Raw genomic sequence first — 18,792 nt, 5'->3', positions numbered from 1 at the left:
GACCATGTGGTGGGCCGGACTATATTTTGAAGAAGAAGAAAATGAACGAATTCCTATGCCCCACAAATAACCCAGAGATGCATTTTAAATAAAAAGACACATTCTACTCATGTAAAAACATGCTGATTCCTGAACCATCCGTGGGCCGGATTGAGAAGGCGATTGGGCCGGATCCAGCCCCCGGGCCTTAGTTTGCCTACCCATGAGCCAGGCCTTCCTCCTCCCCTGTCTTTCACCAGAGCACAACGGGTCATCTGGCTGGGCTGAAGGCCTGAGGTCCCCCAGGACGCTCGCCTCCCTGCTGGCACCTGATCAACGTACCTGCGCCAGGTACCTGGCCACGGCGTCCTGCAGAGGCTGCTGGTCCCCTGGCCTGGCGCCCACGGAGCTGATGTCCAGGTGGGTGAGATTCTCGGAGGGCAGGCTCTTCAGGAGCAGCTCCAGGGCAGAGGAGCCCAGGGCGTTGTGGGAGACGGTCAGCCGCCTGAGGTGCACGGCTTCTGAGGGGAGAGAGCGCAGGAGGAGTTGGCAGAAGTCGGAGAAAGCAATACAGGTGGAAGGGACCCGTGCGGCCATCTGGTCCGATGCCCCGTGATGCAGGGACCACAAGAAAACAAAGTGGGAGGTAGCAGGAACCTCCAAGGGCCGCAGGAAGAAAACACAGTGGCTTCATTTCGACAGGAAAACACCACACATTGTCATGTTCCGTCCCCAGAAGAGAGACACTCAGGAATGCCCTCACACAAATCAGCTGAGCACAGTTTGCTTATGTATAGAAGCATTTCCATCCTAGCATTTCACAGAATATTCTGACTGCTGTACAATGTCATCGTATTTTTTGCTCCTTAAGACGCACCTAGTTTTTAGAGGGGGAAAGCAAGAAAAATATATATTCTGCGCAGAGCATGTAAGCGGCTCTCGCTTCTCTTGCTTTAAAGCAAGCAAAGTGAGAGCCGCTTACATGGCTTCTGTTCCGCTTTGCACAGCTCTCACTTGGCTTGCCCATCCTTCCTCCTGCCTCGCTGTAAAGTGCGGCAATGCCAGAGCAAGAGAAGGAGGAGGAGACACTGGGACAGGTGCTTTGCTTGCTTTACAGCGAGGCGGGAGGAGGGATGGGCAAGCAAAGAGAGAGCTGTGCAAAGCGGGACAGAAGCCATGTAAGCGGCTCTCGCTTTGCTTGCTCCTGTCTGTCCCTCCTCTCACTTTGCTGGGAAACCAGCAGAGCAAGAGTGATAGCTGTGCAGCGCCTCTTGTCCTGCTGGCTTCCCAGCAAAGTGGGATGAGGGACGAAAGGGAGCCCTTACACGGAGCCCCTTCCGTCCCTCGGAGGCAGCCTGTCTGTCCCTTCTACCTGCTGGGGGGAAAGCCAGCAAGAGCCACACACACGCTCCGCGTGGCTCTTTAAAGGGAGAGGCACCCACCTGCATTCGCTCCATAAGACACACACACACATTTCCCCTTACTTTTTAGGAGGAAAACAGTGCATCTTATGGAGCAAAGAACACGGTAAAACAGAAAGTGCTTAAAAAATAAAAATACAGATAAGGTGACCGGCTCATCGAAAATAAAATAAGGGCTGCAAAGGTCTTCAAGCACAAAAAGGCTCTGAGCCACATCTTGTGGGACACCCGTGTGTGTGTGTGTGTGTGTGTGTGTGTGTGTGTGCGCATCATATTGTTTGGGTAAGTGTAATGTTCAGTTCCCAGCAAATCTGTCTGCCCCTCCATCTCCAATATTTATTTATTATTTATTTTTGCATTTACATCCTACTTTTTTCTCCAAGGTGCTCAAAGCAGCACCTTTTAGGGATTTGAACCCTAAAAGTCCCTAGCAGAGAGGAATGGTCAAATTAAGCTGTTGGATTATGCTGAAATTGCAAACTGATTGGAAGACTCAGGAACCAAGGAGACCTGAACTTCAATGAAGAATGGGGAAATTTTATAATTTATCTAGGAGATAAACACATGATAGCACTAGCAGGATTTTTATAACACTTGTAATGTAACAAATATTATGGACAAGACGGAAAGATATAAAATGGGGATTGTGGGGAAATATGCAGTTAAAAAGGTGTACAGTGGGAAGTCCAGAGATTTGTAGAAATCCTCATAGAACTCTAGCCCAATAGTTGCCATTAATTTGATTCTGAATTGATTTTAGAATGAATTGATTTTAGAATGCGGTGTTTACTTTTACTGTTGTTAGCCACTCTGAGCCCGACTTTGGCTGAGGAGGGCGGAATATGAGTAAAATTATTTTTTTATTATTATCATTGTATCATTATTATTATTATTAGTATTATGTAATTTGGATTGTTATGAATTAATATTTGTAAAACCAAATAAAAATTATTATGAAAAGAGTCCAACACTCTTAAGGACTACATCCTATAGGCCAACAGAATTAACTGTGCAAAGCCAAGGCAGATCAGACTTGCTTAACTCATCCTGATCTCCCTCGCGGTCCCTTCCAACCTGACCGTTCTACGAAATCTAGCTCTACTGGACCTGATCCCTGCTGACAGCCGACGCTCTTTCCTGCTCCTCTTACCTTTCAGGGCATTGGCCAGCAGGAGGCGGTAGTGCTGCAGGAAGGCGGTGGTGAAGCCGCAGGCTTGCAGCCGGAGCGTGCTCAGGACCGGGCAGGCCTGGACCAGGGAGGCAAGGGGCTGGGTGCTGCCGTCCCCCAAGGGGTTCAGGCTGAGGTCCAGCTCCTCCAGGTTCTGAAACGACAAGGGGTGTGGGTTCGAGTGGGACAGTGGCAGAGGGAGGGCTAATAATAATAATAATAATAATAATAATAATTTATTATTTATACCCTGCCCAACTGGCTGGATTTCTCCAGCCACTCTGGGCGGCTTCCAACAGAATATTAAAATACAATAACCTGTTGTATTGTATTGTTAAAATACAAGCCACTTGTCATCAGATTGAGGGCAGAAAGAAGGAGTTAGAACCCCGAGATGGGATGTCTCACACAGGACCTGAAAGGTCTGCATGAATCTCAGCTTCCTATTTTTAAAATAGCAACAACAATAGCAATAGCAATAGTAATAATAATAATAATAATAATAATAATAATAATAATAATACAGTTGTACCTTGGATCTCAAATGCTCCCGAACAATCAAAACCAGGAATTGAGTGTTCCCGAAATTTTTTCGGAAGCTGAATGTCCAGCTTGGCTTCCAATTGGCTGCAGGACACTCCAAGTGGAAGCTGCGCCTTGGAATGCATTCTGTTCGAGAACCAAGGTACAAGTGTACTTTTATCATTTCTATGCCCCACATCTGCCTGGGTTGCCCCAGACACTCTGGGCAGCTTCCAGCAAAATAGAAAAACACAACGAGACATCGCACATTAAAAACTTCCCAATACAGGGCTGCCTTCAGATGTCTTCTAAAAGCCATATATTTGTTTATCTTACCAGGCTTCTAGTCCTCATGGTGCAAGCGTGGCATTTGCACATGGAGATGGCTCCTCCGCTCATCGAGCGAAGATCTGAAGCCTTGTGGAACTCCCAAGCCCGAAAACCTTTGCCCACCCTCTTCCCATCGTCGTTTGGGCTCCATCCTTGGCCACACTTCGACATCTTGCCCCCCCCAAGAACCACAGCCCTTCCAGGTAGGACAGGGCACCCTCCCGCTTCCCAGCTCCTCTGCCGCCCCTACCTGGAAGGTGACGGAGCCGGCAAGTCCTGCGGTCAGCCTGCGCAGCCCCTGGGGGCCCAGCCGGTTGGCCGAGAGGTCCAGCGCCTCCAGGCCAGGGAGGGTGGCAACGGTGGCCAGCAGCTCTTCCGCCGAGTCGTCGCCCAGGCCTGCCCCGGGGAGGCACAGGCGCCGGATGGAGGTCTGTAGCTTGAGGGCACGGAGGAGAGGCGTCAGGTGGAGGCGGCGCAGGGCCAGGCCCGGGACGTGGAAGGACGGACCCGATTCCTGGCACTCCAGCAGCTGCAGGAGCAAGCGGTGCTCCCCTGCCAGCCGGGGGGAGAGAGAGACACACACACACACACAGGGCACCAGGCTTCAGTCAAGGCAAAAGACTCACAAACCAAGCCTTCAGTGTCATTGGGCCAGTCCTGCGGAACTCCCCGCCACTAGAGATTCGGCAGGCCTGCTGAAATCATTTCTATTCTGCCAGGCCTGTGAAGGCAATTTGGAATGCAGCCGTTCACAATGGTTAACCGACATCTGATTTCTTTATGGTTTTAATGTATGGTTCGGAACTGGTCTGTGACCGTAATAATAAAATGCAATTCAATTCAGTGTATGGTTTTATGCTTCTATTGCTATAAGCAGCTTTGATAGGGGTTTTTTAAAGAAATGATATAGCAGTATGCAGATATTTTTACAGATGCAGAATAGCTCAGTGGGTAAAGCATGAGACTCCTAATCTCCCTGCGTCGTGGGTTCGAGCCCCATGCTGGGCAAAAGATTCCTGCCTTGCAGGGGGTTGGACTAGATGACTCTCGGGGTCCCTTCCAACGCTACAATTTTGTGGAAAAGCCAGCATAGCCGTCACAGCAACTGGCTTACGGAAAAGGGGAAGGTTCCTCTTTGAAAGCCCTTTGGGAAGCAGCCCCTTCTCTGAGCCCAACAGGACAGAAGGCGCTGCATCTGAACTGGGTCAGAGCAGCATCAGCAAGATGCCCGCAGCCTCCTGAGGACACCCCCCCCCAGAACCCATCTGCCAAGAGAGGCAAGCTCTGAAGGACGCGGGGGGGCTCAGCGACACCAGGCCCCTCCGCAGGGGAACTTGGGCTTACCCACAGCCAGGCTCTGGCAGGCCTTGCGGTACCTCTCCACAAGGGGCGGCAGGTCCCAGGACTGCACTTCGGCCAAGACCTGCCGGGGGGGGGGGGGAGAGAGAGAGAGAGGTGTCAGCAGGGGGGGGGGGTCAGCTGGGGCCCAAGGAAGGTGGAACTCCAATGGGAACACCTTTCCTTTTATTTTTATATATATATATATAAAGGTAAAGGGACCTCTGACCGTTAGGTCCAGTCGCGGACAACTCTGGGGTTGCGGCGCTCATCTCGCTTTACTGGCCGCAGGAGCCTGCGTTTGTCCGCAGACAGTTTTTGTGGCCAGACAGGTCATGTGGCCAGCATGACTAAGCCGCTTCTGGCGAACCAGAGCAGCGCATGGAAACGCCGTTTACCTTCCCGCCGGAGCAGTACCTATTTATCTACTTGCACTTTGATGTGCTTTCGAACTGCTAGGTTGGCAGGAGCAGGGACTGAGCAATGGGAGCTCACCCTGTCGCGGGGATTCGAACTGCCGACCTTCTGATCAGCAAGTCCTAGGCTCTGTGGTTTAACCCACAGCGCCACCCGTGTCCACGTGTATGTGTGTGTATGTGTGTGTGTGTGTGTGTGTGTGTGTGTGTGTGTATTATTAAATTTTATATTTTACAATTTATAGTGCTCATTTATCCTTAAGGTATCAATGACTTCCCTTCTTCTCTTTCCAACGGTTCATTTTGCATATCATAAATCCCTGTGTATTGTTACAAAAACTATACCATTCAGTATTCCATTACTCCATCCATCTAAACTTATTTACACTGTTGAATGTATCTCAACGCTGCCAACGTTTCCAGCTGTACACAATTATTTCCCATATATTCAATAAACGTTTTCCAAACATTCCATTGTTGTGCCCGTAACCTCGGTTTAAGGTGCCATTTAGCTCCTGGCTTTCATATCTCAGTTTCTCAGGGGAGATATTAACCTGCTTCCTTGCCATCAAAACCTACAAACGCCTCAAAACAGCCCTTAACAAGAGCACAGGAATCTGGCTCCTGCAAAATCCGACCACTGGGCAATGCCCTTCAGTGCTGCCCACACTGACAAGCAGCTGCTCCCCAGGATTCCTGGCAGAAGTCTCACCTCGTCCTCCGTGGAAGATTAAACTGAGGACATTGTGCCTGCAAAATGGGTACTCTGCTCCCCTGTCACCCCCCAGACAGACTCCCCTGCCCTCAGCTGGCAGCGACCGCGCACCTCTTCGTTGCTCTGCAAAACATCCACGATGCAGTCCTGGGGGGCCAGGAGGGCCCCCTCCTTCTTCAGGGTCAGGCGTGGCAGGAGCCCGCAGGTCTGGTAGTAGCGCTGGGAGGCCTGATCCGCCAGCCAGGACACAGGGCGACTCTCGCTGCAAGGAAGGAGGAGAGGGGCTGCAGTAGGAAGACACCCCCCCTTCCCTATATTCCTGGGGGGGGGCATATAGTGGGAGGCTCTGAAAAGCCCCACCTCCGGCAAGGATTTAGTCTCCTGCCATGCAGCTCTCATCCAAGCAGTGCAGAGGGAAATATTATTTGGGGGTGGTTTGAGGACAGCAGAAATATCCCACCCCCTGCCTCCCCAATTACAGATGTTTCCAGGGCCGGATTTAGGTTTGATGAGGCCCCCAGCTCTTGAAGGTAATGGGGCCCTTTATACCGTATGTCCAGCTGTCCTGTGTCAACAACAAATTGTCACTATTTTTTGTGTTGAATATATGCTATATTTATGGACCTAATAGGTATCTAAAGCCATTTGCGTATCACAAAACATGTATTTTATGAAAGCAGTTGTTGAACTGAAATACAGTCATACCTCGGGTTACAGCTGCTTCAGGTTGCGTTTTTTTGGGTTGCGGACTGCCGAAATCCGGAAGTACTGGAACGGGTTACTTCCGGGTTTCGGAGGTCGCGCATGCGCAGAAGTGCTAGATCACGCTTTGCGCATAAGTGCCAAATCGCAACACAGACGCAGGTTGCGAACGCTGTGAGTTGCAAATGTGCATCCCGCACGGATCACGTTCGCAAACTGATCGTCCACTGTACAATTAAGAAAAAGTATATTAATATTATTATTAATTTTTTTCATTTACTTTTTTGGGGGGCCCCCAAGAGAGTGGGGCCCTAAGCTATAGTTTGTTTAGCTTATACGTAAATCTGGCACTGGACGCTTCCCACGGTGCTCATGTGGAGAGTTTTGAAGCTGCTTCCACAAAGACAAGGTCTGGCTTAGACCCAGAGCTCCGATTGGGCAGCTCAGCGAGGGAGGAAAGGGCCAAGGAAGCCCTGGCTCTCTCACCTGTGGGGCACGGGGATGAGGAAGACGTTGTCTTGCACCCGAACTCGCACCCGGATCGGGGGTGGGGGAGCAGGGAGCTGCAGAGAACAGGGGAGGAGAAAGAGAATGAATTATATTATTACTGTCACAGACCAGTTCCGGCTCACTTACAATATCAGGAAAATCATAAAACACAACCAGAATACATTGAATTGCAACTGAGTATAACAGAGACAATTCAGGTACAGCAGCAGTTAAAAACATATATTAAATCTTGATCACTAAAATATAACCTAAAATTGTCATTTAAAACCCTAATCATTTTGGTAGTACAGCTTGTTCCCGAAGTTTTAGGGCAGTCGCACAGAATTTGGCCACCCATGGTATGATCTCTAGATCCTCGTCCTCTACCAATTGTTTTAGACATTGACATTCAGACCCATTTGGAGATTTTTGTATAACAGGAGCAATAAATACGGAGCGCATATCCCTGGAGAAATGGCAGTGTAACAAGACATGAGAGACAGTTTCTGCCTTCATCAAGCCGCAGAGTAACCAAACGGGTTACTTCCGGGTTTCAGCGCTTTGTGCATGCACAGAAGCGCCAACTCGCGACCTGCACGTGCACAGATGCGGCACTGTGGGTTGCGAACGTGCCTCCCGCACGGATCACGTTTGCAACCTGAGTGTACACTGTAATGGTGTTATGACAGCGGCAGCTTTATTCTCCATTCTCGAAGGAATGGAATTGGCCTTTTCACAGCAAATTGCAACTTCTCCCAGCAGCTGAGTCGCTCTGCTCTGCGGTGAACAATGCAGAAAGGAGCAGTTGGGAAGCCAGATTCCGTGTCAGACGCAGGAACGGCCATAGAGAGGGAAGGAGGATGGGCCCGATCCCAGAGGAGTGCTGGCCTCTCACGGCCCAGGGAAGCGAGCCAGTTTCTCACAGTGCCACTGCAAAATGAGCATGCCAGAAAGGAACCAAGCCAGACCCGCTTCCCTCCCCACCCCTGGAAACTCACATGTGTTGGTGCCGAGGGGGGGCTCTCCCCACGCCCAGGGGTTCCCCCATTGACGTGGCTGCTGCCCCCTGCCCCGTGGGGGATGCTGGCATCTGCCGCACACTCTGGGTTCTCCGCCGCCACCACGCCGGCCCCTCGGAGTCGTCCCAGTGGAGTCCTGTCGACAATATGGGTGAGGCGACTCTGCCGGACCCTCCTCCTCCTCTTCTTGGTGGCCTCGGGGGGCTGGCGGGGAAAGCCCCCGTCACTCTCGCCCCCCAGGCTCTCCTCCGACTCGGTCCCAGACTCGTTTACTGGGCTGTGGCGGCTCCTTTTGCGGGAGGCGAGATTCTGCCCCAGGTCGTCTTCCAGCCAGTCGTCTCCTACGTACTCCTCTGGGGGGATCAGGGCGGGCCCAGCGGAAGACTTGGGGCGTTCAGGGCTGGGCAGGGGACAGGGCTTGGCTCTGCCCACCCCGCGAATGGCAGCCCGGTACTCGGCCGGGGCAGCTAGCCTGGCCTCCCGCTCTAGGTCCTGGCCAAAGAGACGCTGCCTCTTCTTGACCGGCCTCAAGGGACTGATGGCGTTGTCCTCCTCAGCCTCCCTCCAGCTCCTCTGGGGACTGGGGGACTTTGGGGCAGGATCCAGAGGGCAGGGGGCCTGCGGGGACTCGGAGAGCTCTGCGTCAAACAGCTGGCTGGCCGGCGGCTCTTGGGGAGGCTGAGCCTTGGAGCCTGGAGAGGCAAAAGCAAAGGCGTCAAGTTCACAGCCTTCTAAGGGAAAATCTTATGAAAATGTACTATAGATGGTACTTGGCCCCTGTAAAACTAGCAAAAATAAATAAATCATATAATAACAAGTGCTGGAGATGTAAGGAACAGAGAGGAACATACTACCGTATGTGGCGGTCCTGTCTAGAGATACAAAGATTTTGGAATATGATTTATGAAGAGATAAAAAGGTAAAGGGACCCCTGACCATTAGGTCCAGTCGCGGACGACTCTGGGGTTGCGGCGCTCATCTCGCTTTATTGGTGCTGTGGGTTAAACCACAGAGCCTAGGGCTTGCCGATCAGAAGTTCGGCGGTTCGAATCCCCGCGACGGGGTGAGCTCCCGTTGCTCAGTCCCTGCTCCTGCCAACCTAGCAGTTCGAAAGTACGTCAAAGTGCAAGTAGATAAAGAGGTACCGCTCCAGCGGGAAGGTAAACGGTGTTTCCGTGCGCTGCTCTGGTTCGCCAGAAGCGGCTTAGTCCTGCTGGCCACATGACCCGGAAGCTGTACGCCGGCTCCCTCGGCCAACAAAGCGAGATGAGCGGCCAACCCCAGAGTTAGTCACCGCTGGACCTAATGGTCAGGGGTCCCTTCACCTTTACCTATTATTATTAAGCAAACGGCCCCTTGAGGGTGTCCCCAGGAGCAGGCCCCACACCCCTTGAGCCTCAGGAACGAAGCACAGACTCACCTTGCTCTGCCAGGGCTCTCCTGAGCAGCCCCTCCATGGCCTGGCAGTGCTGGCGTGTCTCTCGGTCAAGATCCCTGCCGTAGAGATGCACCCATGCCTGGAGGGTGCCCAGCGGGGTCAGGCCCTGACAACAGAAACGCAGGGAGGGTTGGCCCCAGCAGAAACAGGAGCCCAGCCAGAAACCTCTCGCCACCTCTGGGCTGCACCCATGAAGCCCGGTGGGCTTGCCACCCCCTTCCCTGTAGCGGGAGCAGACCCTGAAGCTGCCAGGATGCCAAGCGGCCAATGCAAGGCCACTCTCCCTAAGCCAAGGGGAAGGGGAGCTGTGAGGAGGCAGGGGCCTGTTAGAAACGTGGGTCTGCACACTTCCTCTGAAGGAGAGGTTTTTAGCCTGGGGTTACTCCAGGGTCCTTTGCTGTCACTTGAGGCTCAGGTGGCCTCAGTGGCCCGGAGTGCCTTCCATCAGCTTCGGCTGGTGGCCCAGCTACGCCCCTATCCGGACAGGGATAGCCTAACTACTGTTGTCTATGCTCTGGTGCCCTCAAGGTTAGATTACTGCAATGCGTTCTACGTAGGGCTGCCTCTGAAGACGGTTCGGAAACTTCAGCTGGTGCAGAATTCAGCGGCCAGGTAGCTCACTGGAGAAAGACGTTTTAAGCATATTACACCGAACCTGGTCTGACTGCACTGGCTACCAATTAGTTTCCGGGCCCACTTCAAAGTGCTGGTTTTGACCTATAAAGCCTTAAACGGCTCAGGACCGCAATACCTCAAGAACCGCCTCCTTCCATATGAACCTACCCAGACCCTGAGATCATCTTCTGAGGCCCTTCTTTGTGTGCCTCCTCCTTGAGAGGTCAAGAGGGTGGCAACACGAAAACGGGGCCTTCTCTGCAGTGGCTCCCCGTCTGTGGAATGCTCTTCCCGGGGAAGTTTGCCTGGCGCCTTCATTATACACCTTTAAGCACCAGGCAAAAACATTCCTTTTTAACCAGGCCTTTGGTTGATTTGATCGACATCCTATGCCCTTTTAAAATGTGTGTGGGGGGGTGTTTTGGGGGGGTGTTATTGATTGTTGTTTTTGTTCTGATTATATATATTGTGATCTTTTCTGTGAACCACCCTGAGACCTCCGGGTATAGGGCGCTAAATTCAATAAATAATAATAATAGGCTGTGCACTGCAGGTTAACCCTGTGCCCCCCAACCTGCAACATTGGGGGGGCACGAGATGGGGGGGCTGGGCTTCAAACAAGACGGTGCATGTATCCTGGATGCAGGAGGTGGCCTTTGGGCCCTCGATACCCTGACCCCCTCAAGAATTAGGGTTCCCCTGAAGAGAGCTCCAGTAGGAGACAAGGAAGTGAGGAGGAGGGGGGGAGGGAGGGATGGAAGCAGCTCAGGGAGGCTGCTCAGTAAGCCTTCCTGAGAAGGCAATGCCCACAATTTCAAAACTTGGGATTTGTCAAATGCTGCCCCCCTCCAAAAACTTTGAAGGCAGAAACCACGACACCAGTAGGAAAGGGCTGGAGCCCCACCCCAAACAAGGCAGCCCTGTTCAGGGAAGTTTTTAACGTGTGATATCTTACTGTATTTTTGGTTTTTATGGAAGCCGCCCAGAGTGGCTGGGGAGGCCCAGCCAGATGGGCGGGGTATAAATAATAAATTATTATTATTATTATTATTATTATTATTATTATTATTATTATACCAGGAGGAAGGGCATCGCTGGAAGAGAGGCAGTGTGAACCACATATTTATACAACATCAACCAATAAAGTTTTCTGTGGTTCTTTTAATTGTCTTTTTTTGCCACTTTTCGACCTTTTCGAGGTGACGAATCCCTTTTCTTCTTCTTTTCTTTTTTGTGATTAATTTTGTTTTACTTACCTTTACTGTATCATTGTATTTTAAACTAATAAAGATTTATTAAGGGGAAAAAAGGAAGAGAGGCAGTGTGGCGCAGTGGTTAGTGATGGGTATACAGGCAATGAATAAACTGCCCCGGTGCCTCACCTTGGCATTCCGCAGCACCACAGACGCACCCCTGTGGATCAAGAGCTCAGCCACGTCGAAGTGGCCGCAGTTGAGGGCGTCGTGCAAGGGGGTGATGCCCTCACATCCAGGCCCCCCCGGGTCGTCAATGGCGGCATTGTGGTCCAGAAGAAAACGCACAATCTCTGGAGGAAGAGGCGAGGGGGTGGTCATGTCCAGCGCAGCCCCAACTCCGCCGTCAAGGGGAAAGGTTCCTGGGCGCAGAGCACCCGCTTTCCGCCCCCCCCCCAGGAAGCCCCTTCCCCTGTCCCAGCACTTACCCAGATGGCCGTGGTTGCAAGCCTCGTGCAGGGGGGTCCAGCCGCAGTAATCTCGAGGGTTGATAGGGTGACCCTGAGGCAGAGCGGAGAAACGTACGGATACTCAGGGGGTCAGAAGTTGGCCGGGGCCTCTTCCTTCGCATCGCACCCGGCACCTGCTCCCCGCTTCCCTCTCTCCAAAAGGGGGGGGAGGAGCCTCGCATGCCCCATGTGACAAAAAGAGAGGGAAGAAGTTTCTACAGACAAAGGAGCTGAACCCCATGGGCCTGAGCCAGGATCTGGGGAAAGCTAGTGGCAGGGACCAGATCACAAGAGCTTGCCCTGATTCTGTCTGAGGGCATCCCCATACGATACAATAATCTTTCTTGTCATTGTCCCATACAGAACAACGAAACTGACAAAATCTACACCAGACATTCAAAATCCAACAAGCAAACTATCCCAGCCTGGTTAGCCCCCTAAAAAGTCAGACACCCCATAATTAAATACAATATATTCCCACAGAGACTACCTTAAAGGTAAAGGGACCCCTGACCATTAGGTCCAGTCGCGGGCGCTCATCTCGCTTTACTGGCCGAGGGAGCCGGCGTACCGCTTCCAGGTCATGTGGCCAGCATGACTAAGCCGCTTCTGGCGAACCAGAGCAGCGCACAGAAACGCAGCTTACCTTCCCGCCAGAGTGGTACCTATTTATCTACTTGCACTTTGATGTGCTTTCGAACTGCTAGGTTGGCAGGAGCAGGGACCGAGCAACGGGAGCTCACCCCATCACGGGGATTTGAACCGCTGACCTTCTGATCGGCAAGTCCTAGGCTCTCTGGTTTAACCCACAGCGCCACCCGTGTCCCTTGCACTACCGGGGTGTGCACTATTCCACACAGCACCACCGCAGTCCCTGCCCGCTTTCCCTTTATTATGTCCAGCCAACCCGCCCCAGCAGCTCACCTTCTTCACACAGAACTGCACCTGGCGCAGGTTCCCGTCTATGCAGGCGCGGTGCAGCAAAGTCTCCCCACGCTCGTTCCGCTGGTTCCACTGGGAGGAGGGAGATGCAACAGAGGAATACCTGAAGGAGTAGACCTGAAGGAGCCTCTCCACCCCCATCGTTCTGCCCAGACACTGAGGTCCAGCTCCAAGGGCCTTCTGGCAGTTCCCTCCCTACGAGAAGCGAGGTTACAGGGAACCAGGCAGAGGGCCTTCTCGGTGGTGGCTCCTGCCCTGTGGAACGTCCTCCCATCAGATATCAAGGAAATAAACAACTATCTGACTTTTAGAAGGCATCTGAAGGCAGCCCTGTTCAGGGAAGTTTTTAATGTTTGATGTTTTATCGTGATTTTAATATTCTGTTGGAATCCACCCAGAGTGGCTGGGGAAACCCAGCCAGATGGGAGGGTATTAATAATAATAATAATAATAATAATAATAATGAAATCAGTAACTTTCCCCCAACTACCCACCCCAATTTCCAAGACAGTGAAGCCAAAGGGAGAAGATGTACGTCTGACTGTGTTTTTATATTTTGCTGGAAGGTGCCCAGAGTGGCTGGGGGAACACAGTCAGATGGGCAGGAGACAAGTATTCTAATATTTCCAATAACTGGCTTGCTGACACCAGTCCCCTCGGGAGGATCACCTGCTTAGTTTATTCACTTGCTGACTACAAAGCATTTCTAAACCTCTTCATATTTAAAAATCTCTAAGCGGCATGCAAAAATGATGAAAGCAGGTACACAGTATCTGGTGAAACAGGATTATAAAAACAAGAATCCCATGACAACAGGCTTCGATCTTAGGGGATCAGGGAAAGCAAAAAGAGGCGTCTTCACAAGACGTCTGAAGCAACTGATGGATGATGCTTCAGGTAAGGCAAGAGAGAAAGGAATCCCACAGGGAAGAGGCAATGGCAAAAAGGCCTGCTTCCAGCTTCCTGCCCTGAAATATTCTGTTTTATGATTATGATTGTTATTTATTACCTGCCCTTCAACCTGGGGTCCCCGGGTGGGTTACAACAATTTAAAATTACAACATTAAAAACTATTTTTTTAAAAAAACTAACAATTGCAAAAAAGAATTACAGCCGATAACAGCAGTAGCTTCTAATAAAAAGTAACAGACGTCCGTGCAATTGCTTATATTAGATTTACCGTATTTTTCGCTACATAAGACACACTTTTTTTCCTCCTAAAAAGTAAGGGGAAATGTCTGTGCGTCTTATGGAGCGAATGCGTGGTCCCTGGAGCCGAATTGCCCAGGGGAGAAAAGCAGATTGTGCTTTTATTTTAAGAAAGAGGGAAGGGGGCGTTGAAACAAAGCCCCTGAGCAGCTGATCAGCAAGCGATCGGGAGGGAGATAAGGGACACTAGCGACAAAGGAGGCTGCCTGGGAGTGGGGAGGTAAAAGCCCATGGATCCTCAGGATTTTTGCATTGTGTCACCCCAAATTCACCATCAGATCACATAGCATGTCCATGGCTACAGCCTGCACCCAAAAAATCACGCACTCACTGTTTCATGGGTCCGCAATGGGGCAAAAACATGGTTACAAAGCACAGATCCACATGGATCCTCAGGAATTTTGCATTGGGCTGCCCCAAACTCACCGTCAAATCACATATCTGAGGCCACAGCATGAACCACACAAATCATACATCCACTGTTTGGTTCAGAATATTTTTTTTCTTGTTCTCCTCCTCTAAAAACTAGGTGCGTCTTATGGAGCGAAAAATATGGTAGATGTCCAGCAACTGGCATGCAGCAGCATCGCTTCTTCCAACTCTGGAGGGAGGGCAGAGGCCCCTGGCCATGGCCAGCTCTCTCCTCCCCCATGAAATGGTCCAATCCTCTTTTAAAACCCACCCAAGTTGGTGGCCATCCCTGCATTCTGTGGGAGCGAGCGCCACAGTTCAACTACGCCCTGACCTCTGGGCATCAGAGTTAGCTAGCCCCATGGAGCTGAGTGGACTGGGGCCCTTGTATACCTTGTTGAGCCTGCGCCGTCCAGGGACCGTCTTGTTGTAGCCCTCCAGGTCGTCCTCTCCGCCTGGAAGAGAGGGGAGAGTCCCAGAGTCACCGTCCCTGAAGCAAACCATGCCGTCCACCAAGAAATGTACATCGCCAAAGCAACACCGGTCTCCTGTTTGCCCTGGACAGCCAGCAGACAAAAGGTCCCCTACCCCAGCCTATCATAGCTACCAGCAACAAGTCTATCCATTTCACACACACAAAAAAACCTTTTAACAAGCCAGTCCACTGGCAATGAGTTCCACAGGCTGTGACGCATGTGCCAAGCACTTCCATCCATTTGCCTTAAGTCCTTCCCCATTCAAGGCATAGGTTTAGGAGAGAATGATTTTTGATTGTACAGTGAACCCTCCAAATACAGTACGAACTTAATTCTTCCTGGGGGTCCGTATTTACCCCAAAAAGTCTGTATCCAGAGGCACCGCTTCTGTGCACATGCGTGGCATAATAGAGTGCTTCTGCGCACGCGACGAAACCCGGAAGCATACACTTCCGGGTTTGCCACATTCGCAACCCAAAATTATGTTACCCGAAGGTAACACCGTTTACCTTCCCGCCAGAGCGGTACCTATTTATCTACTTGCACTTTGATGTGCTTTCAAACTGCTAGGTTGGCAGGAGCAGGGAATGAGCAACAGGAGCTCACCCCGTCGCGGAGATTCAAACCGCTGACCTTCTGATTGGCAAGCCCTAGGCTCTGTGGTTTAACCCACAGCACCACCTGCATCCGTAACCCGAGGTACCACTGTATGTATAGACCACCCTTCCCTGCAAGGAGCTCCACATGATTCTCTCCCCCGCCCCAATTTTCTCCTCACGACAACCCTGTGAGGTAGGTTCGGCTGACAGGCAGGGACTGGCCCGATGTCACCCAGTGAGTTGCATGGCTGAGTGGGGATTTGAACCCCAGTCTCACGAGCCGTAGTCCAACACTGTAACCAACACACGCCATTACCCACTGGTAGCTCCACCCTGAATGCACCCTGACAGAAAGGAACAGTGCTCAGCTGGGGCCCCTTCTCCAGACCCTGTGCTCTGAGGAAGCCAGGCTGGGAGCGGAGAGGCCCAACACAGCCGCCCCAAACTTCTCCAGGGCTCATCGAGGGAGAGAAATGCAAGCATCACCCATAAGCCTCCTCCCAGTATACCTGAAGGAGCGTCTCCACTCGCATCATTCCCACCCTGTGAGAAGCCAAGTTACAAGGAACCAGGCAGAGGGCCTTCTCGGTGGTGGCGCCTGCCCTGTGGAACGCCCTCCCGTCAGATGTCAAAGAGAAAAACAACTACCAGACTTTTAGAAGACATCTGAAGGCAGCCCTGTTTAGGGAAGTTTTTAATGTGTGACATTTTAATGTACAGTGGTACCTCTGGATGTGAACGGGATCCGTTCCGGAGCCCCGTCCGCATACTGAAGCGAATGCAACCCGCATCTGCGCTGGTCGTGATTCGCCGCTTCTGCGCGTGACGTCATTTTTAGTATCTGCACATGCGGCGAAACCCGGAAGTAACACGTCCCGTTACTTCCAGGTCGCCGCGGAGCGCAACCCAAAAATGCTCAACCTGAAGAAAATTTAACCCGAGGTATGACTGTATTTTTAATCTTTGTTGGAAGCTGCCCAGAGTGGTTAGGTAAACCCAGCCAGATGGGTGGGGTACAAATAATAAATTATTATTATTATTATTCTCCCATAAGCCATGTGGGCAACCCCAAGCTTTGCTCCCACTCCCTCCCAGGAAGCGCCCTTTGCTCCCACAATTTCCTCGTCTCTCACCGCTATCGGAGAGCTCCAGGTCGCTCTCTTCCAAGGGCTCACTGCCCTGGGCCTCCTCCTCTTCGTCCTCTTCCTCACTGATCTCCCCATTTGAGCGCCAGCCCCGGGAGCCACAGAGGTCCTGCAGCCTGGCTTGGGTGTTCGACGCCTCGGGGCGACCGCACCTCTGCTGGCAGGCGTGGAAGTGGCGCAAGACCTGGCGCTGAGAAGCATTTGTTTGGGGGTTAAAAACAAGAGTTTGATCCAGCCTCTAATCTCACTTTTAGTTTTCAGGGTAAGAAGCAACGACAGGCATTCAAATGTTTGTGTCCAGGCTTGCTGATGTTGCTTGAAGTCAACCCATTTCTAACCAGCCCTCAAAGACTCTCTTTGAGGCAGTGGAGAGTCAGTCTGGAAACCAAATTTACAGCTGGAAGGGACCCTGAGGGTCATCTAGTCCAACCCCCTGCAATGCAGGAATCTCAGCTCAAGAATCCATCAAATCTCTTCTTTAAAACAGCCAATGTACATCTACCAACCACCAGGGGTGTCCATTCTGCTGTCAAACAGCTGTTACCATCAAAAAGTTCTTCCTAATGGTTAGTCTGAACCTCCTTTATCATTTGAATCCATTGGTTCAGGTCTTACTCTCCAGAGAATGAGAAAATAAGCTTGCTCTACCATCCGTGCGGCAGACCCTCAGATATTTGAAGATGGCTCTCTTATCTCCTCTCCTTCTCCTCTTTTCTAGGCTAAACATACTCAGCTCCTTCAACCTCATCAGGCTTGGTTTCCAGACCCTTGACCATCTTGGTCTCCCTCCTCTGCACACCTTCCAACTTATCAATATCCTTCTCAAAATAGGCTGCCCAGAACTGGACACAGAACTCTACTTTCCCAAGAACAATTGGGAACACACTTTAAGGCTCCCTCCTGTTCGTTGACATATCACATCGGGTGTGAGACAGGGGAGCTAGCTTCAGGGGAAAGCAGGTGAGCGAGATTTAGGGGGAAACCGTCTCCTAGGTCAAACCAGGACCTAACTAGGCTTGCACACTGAAGGCTCCTGACAACAAGACCAGAGAGAACAGTGAGATTGTTTCCTTCTCATAGGCACCAATGGCCCACTCTGCAGAAAATTGAATTGCTGCTCCCCTGTGGAATCAGATCTGTCACTCTCCTCCCTGCCTATAATTAAATACTATTAATAATAATAATTATTATTAAATTTGTATACCGCCCTTCATCTGTAAATCTCAGGGCAGTTCACAACACAAAGATACAATATAAAAAGAACAAAATTTAGATAGCAATGAACAATAAATATTATCTGGGTAGCTTATAAACAAGAAACCATTTTTTAAAAATAATACAGTATGTAGTATTTAAAATAAATGACAAGCATTTTTAAAAATTGCCAATTTCTCCCTCTTTACTGGCATAAATGGTTTAAAAGATTAAAACTATGCTAGGCCGTAGACACCCAAGATTAGCTAAAAGTGCAATTAAAAAGCCGGGTAAATACAAGGGTGATCTTCACCCTTGTAATCTTCTCACTGGAAATTGTTTCTTGTCTTGCTACCACTCCTATGAAGTTTTGCTGATTGGCGTTTTACTTTTGTACAGTGACGTCTATTTAAATCCGTCCACAAACAGCATTGGAAACATAGGCTAAGCTAAATAAATAAGTATTGCCTCCATTTATGGGAAAACTGATAGGTTGACCCAGTGCCTCTTGAAACATATGGCTAAGCCTCATGTTATGATGCTATCCTACAACAAGCTGTGATGGGAACGCCAGCACTTTCCTCCATTCCCAGGTTTCTGATTGGATGGGGATGCGTGGGAAAATTGTCCTTGCCATGTTGCAGGATATGATAAACTATCACATAGTTGTTGCATGGATGCTATTACAACTCAGTGTATGAATACTACGAAGGATCCACGCTAATACCTTTAGTATTGTGGCGTCATCCAAACCCCACTGCCGGCCTCACCTGCAGCTTGGCGTCGCAGGCCTCCTCTGCGTAGGAGAGAGCCGTCTGGAAACATCTCTGCAGCTCTTCGTAGCTCTCCTTGGCCTCCTCCTTGGAGACAGCGATGTTCAGCCACGTCTTCCCCTCCTGGCCATGGAAAGAGCAAGCTGAGTTCCAGGAGCCGTCTGGCTTATCCGCCCACCAGTTCAGCAA

At 50.9% G+C, this 18,792-nt stretch overlaps 1 protein-coding gene and 1 long non-coding RNA gene across 2 annotated transcripts in view; both read right to left on the bottom strand.

Annotated features, from left to right (window-relative positions):
• The window catches only part of LOC128416973 (uncharacterized), a 95,168-nt gene that overhangs the window by 10,984 nt on the left and 65,392 nt on the right, over positions 1-18,792 (bottom strand). The window lies entirely within an intron of this gene.
• The window catches only part of TONSL (tonsoku like, DNA repair protein), a 33,877-nt gene that overhangs the window by 2,893 nt on the left and 12,192 nt on the right, over positions 1-18,792 (bottom strand). Inside the window, exons 10-23 of the mRNA XM_053395083.1 lie at positions 18,601-18,726; positions 16,625-16,826; positions 14,810-14,871; positions 12,779-12,868; positions 11,834-11,906; positions 11,535-11,698; positions 9,520-9,643; positions 8,079-8,791; positions 7,078-7,154; positions 6,001-6,151; positions 4,765-4,843; positions 3,671-3,972; positions 2,551-2,722; positions 322-500 (exon numbers count right to left, since the gene is read on the bottom strand). Coding sequence (XP_053251058.1) covers positions 322-500; positions 2,551-2,722; positions 3,671-3,972; positions 4,765-4,843; positions 6,001-6,151; positions 7,078-7,154; positions 8,079-8,791; positions 9,520-9,643; positions 11,535-11,698; positions 11,834-11,906; positions 12,779-12,868; positions 14,810-14,871; positions 16,625-16,826; positions 18,601-18,726 — 2,514 coding nt within the window. The remainder of the gene's footprint in view (positions 1-321; positions 501-2,550; positions 2,723-3,670; positions 3,973-4,764; positions 4,844-6,000; positions 6,152-7,077; positions 7,155-8,078; positions 8,792-9,519; positions 9,644-11,534; positions 11,699-11,833; positions 11,907-12,778; positions 12,869-14,809; positions 14,872-16,624; positions 16,827-18,600; positions 18,727-18,792) is intronic.

Source organism: Podarcis raffonei, chromosome 7, assembly GCF_027172205.1.
Source record: "Podarcis raffonei isolate rPodRaf1 chromosome 7, rPodRaf1.pri, whole genome shotgun sequence".
NCBI lineage: Eukaryota > Metazoa > Chordata > Lepidosauria > Squamata > Lacertidae > Podarcis > Podarcis raffonei.
Note: the sequence above shows the minus strand (reverse complement) of the source record. Positions and strands in the feature narration are given on the sequence as shown.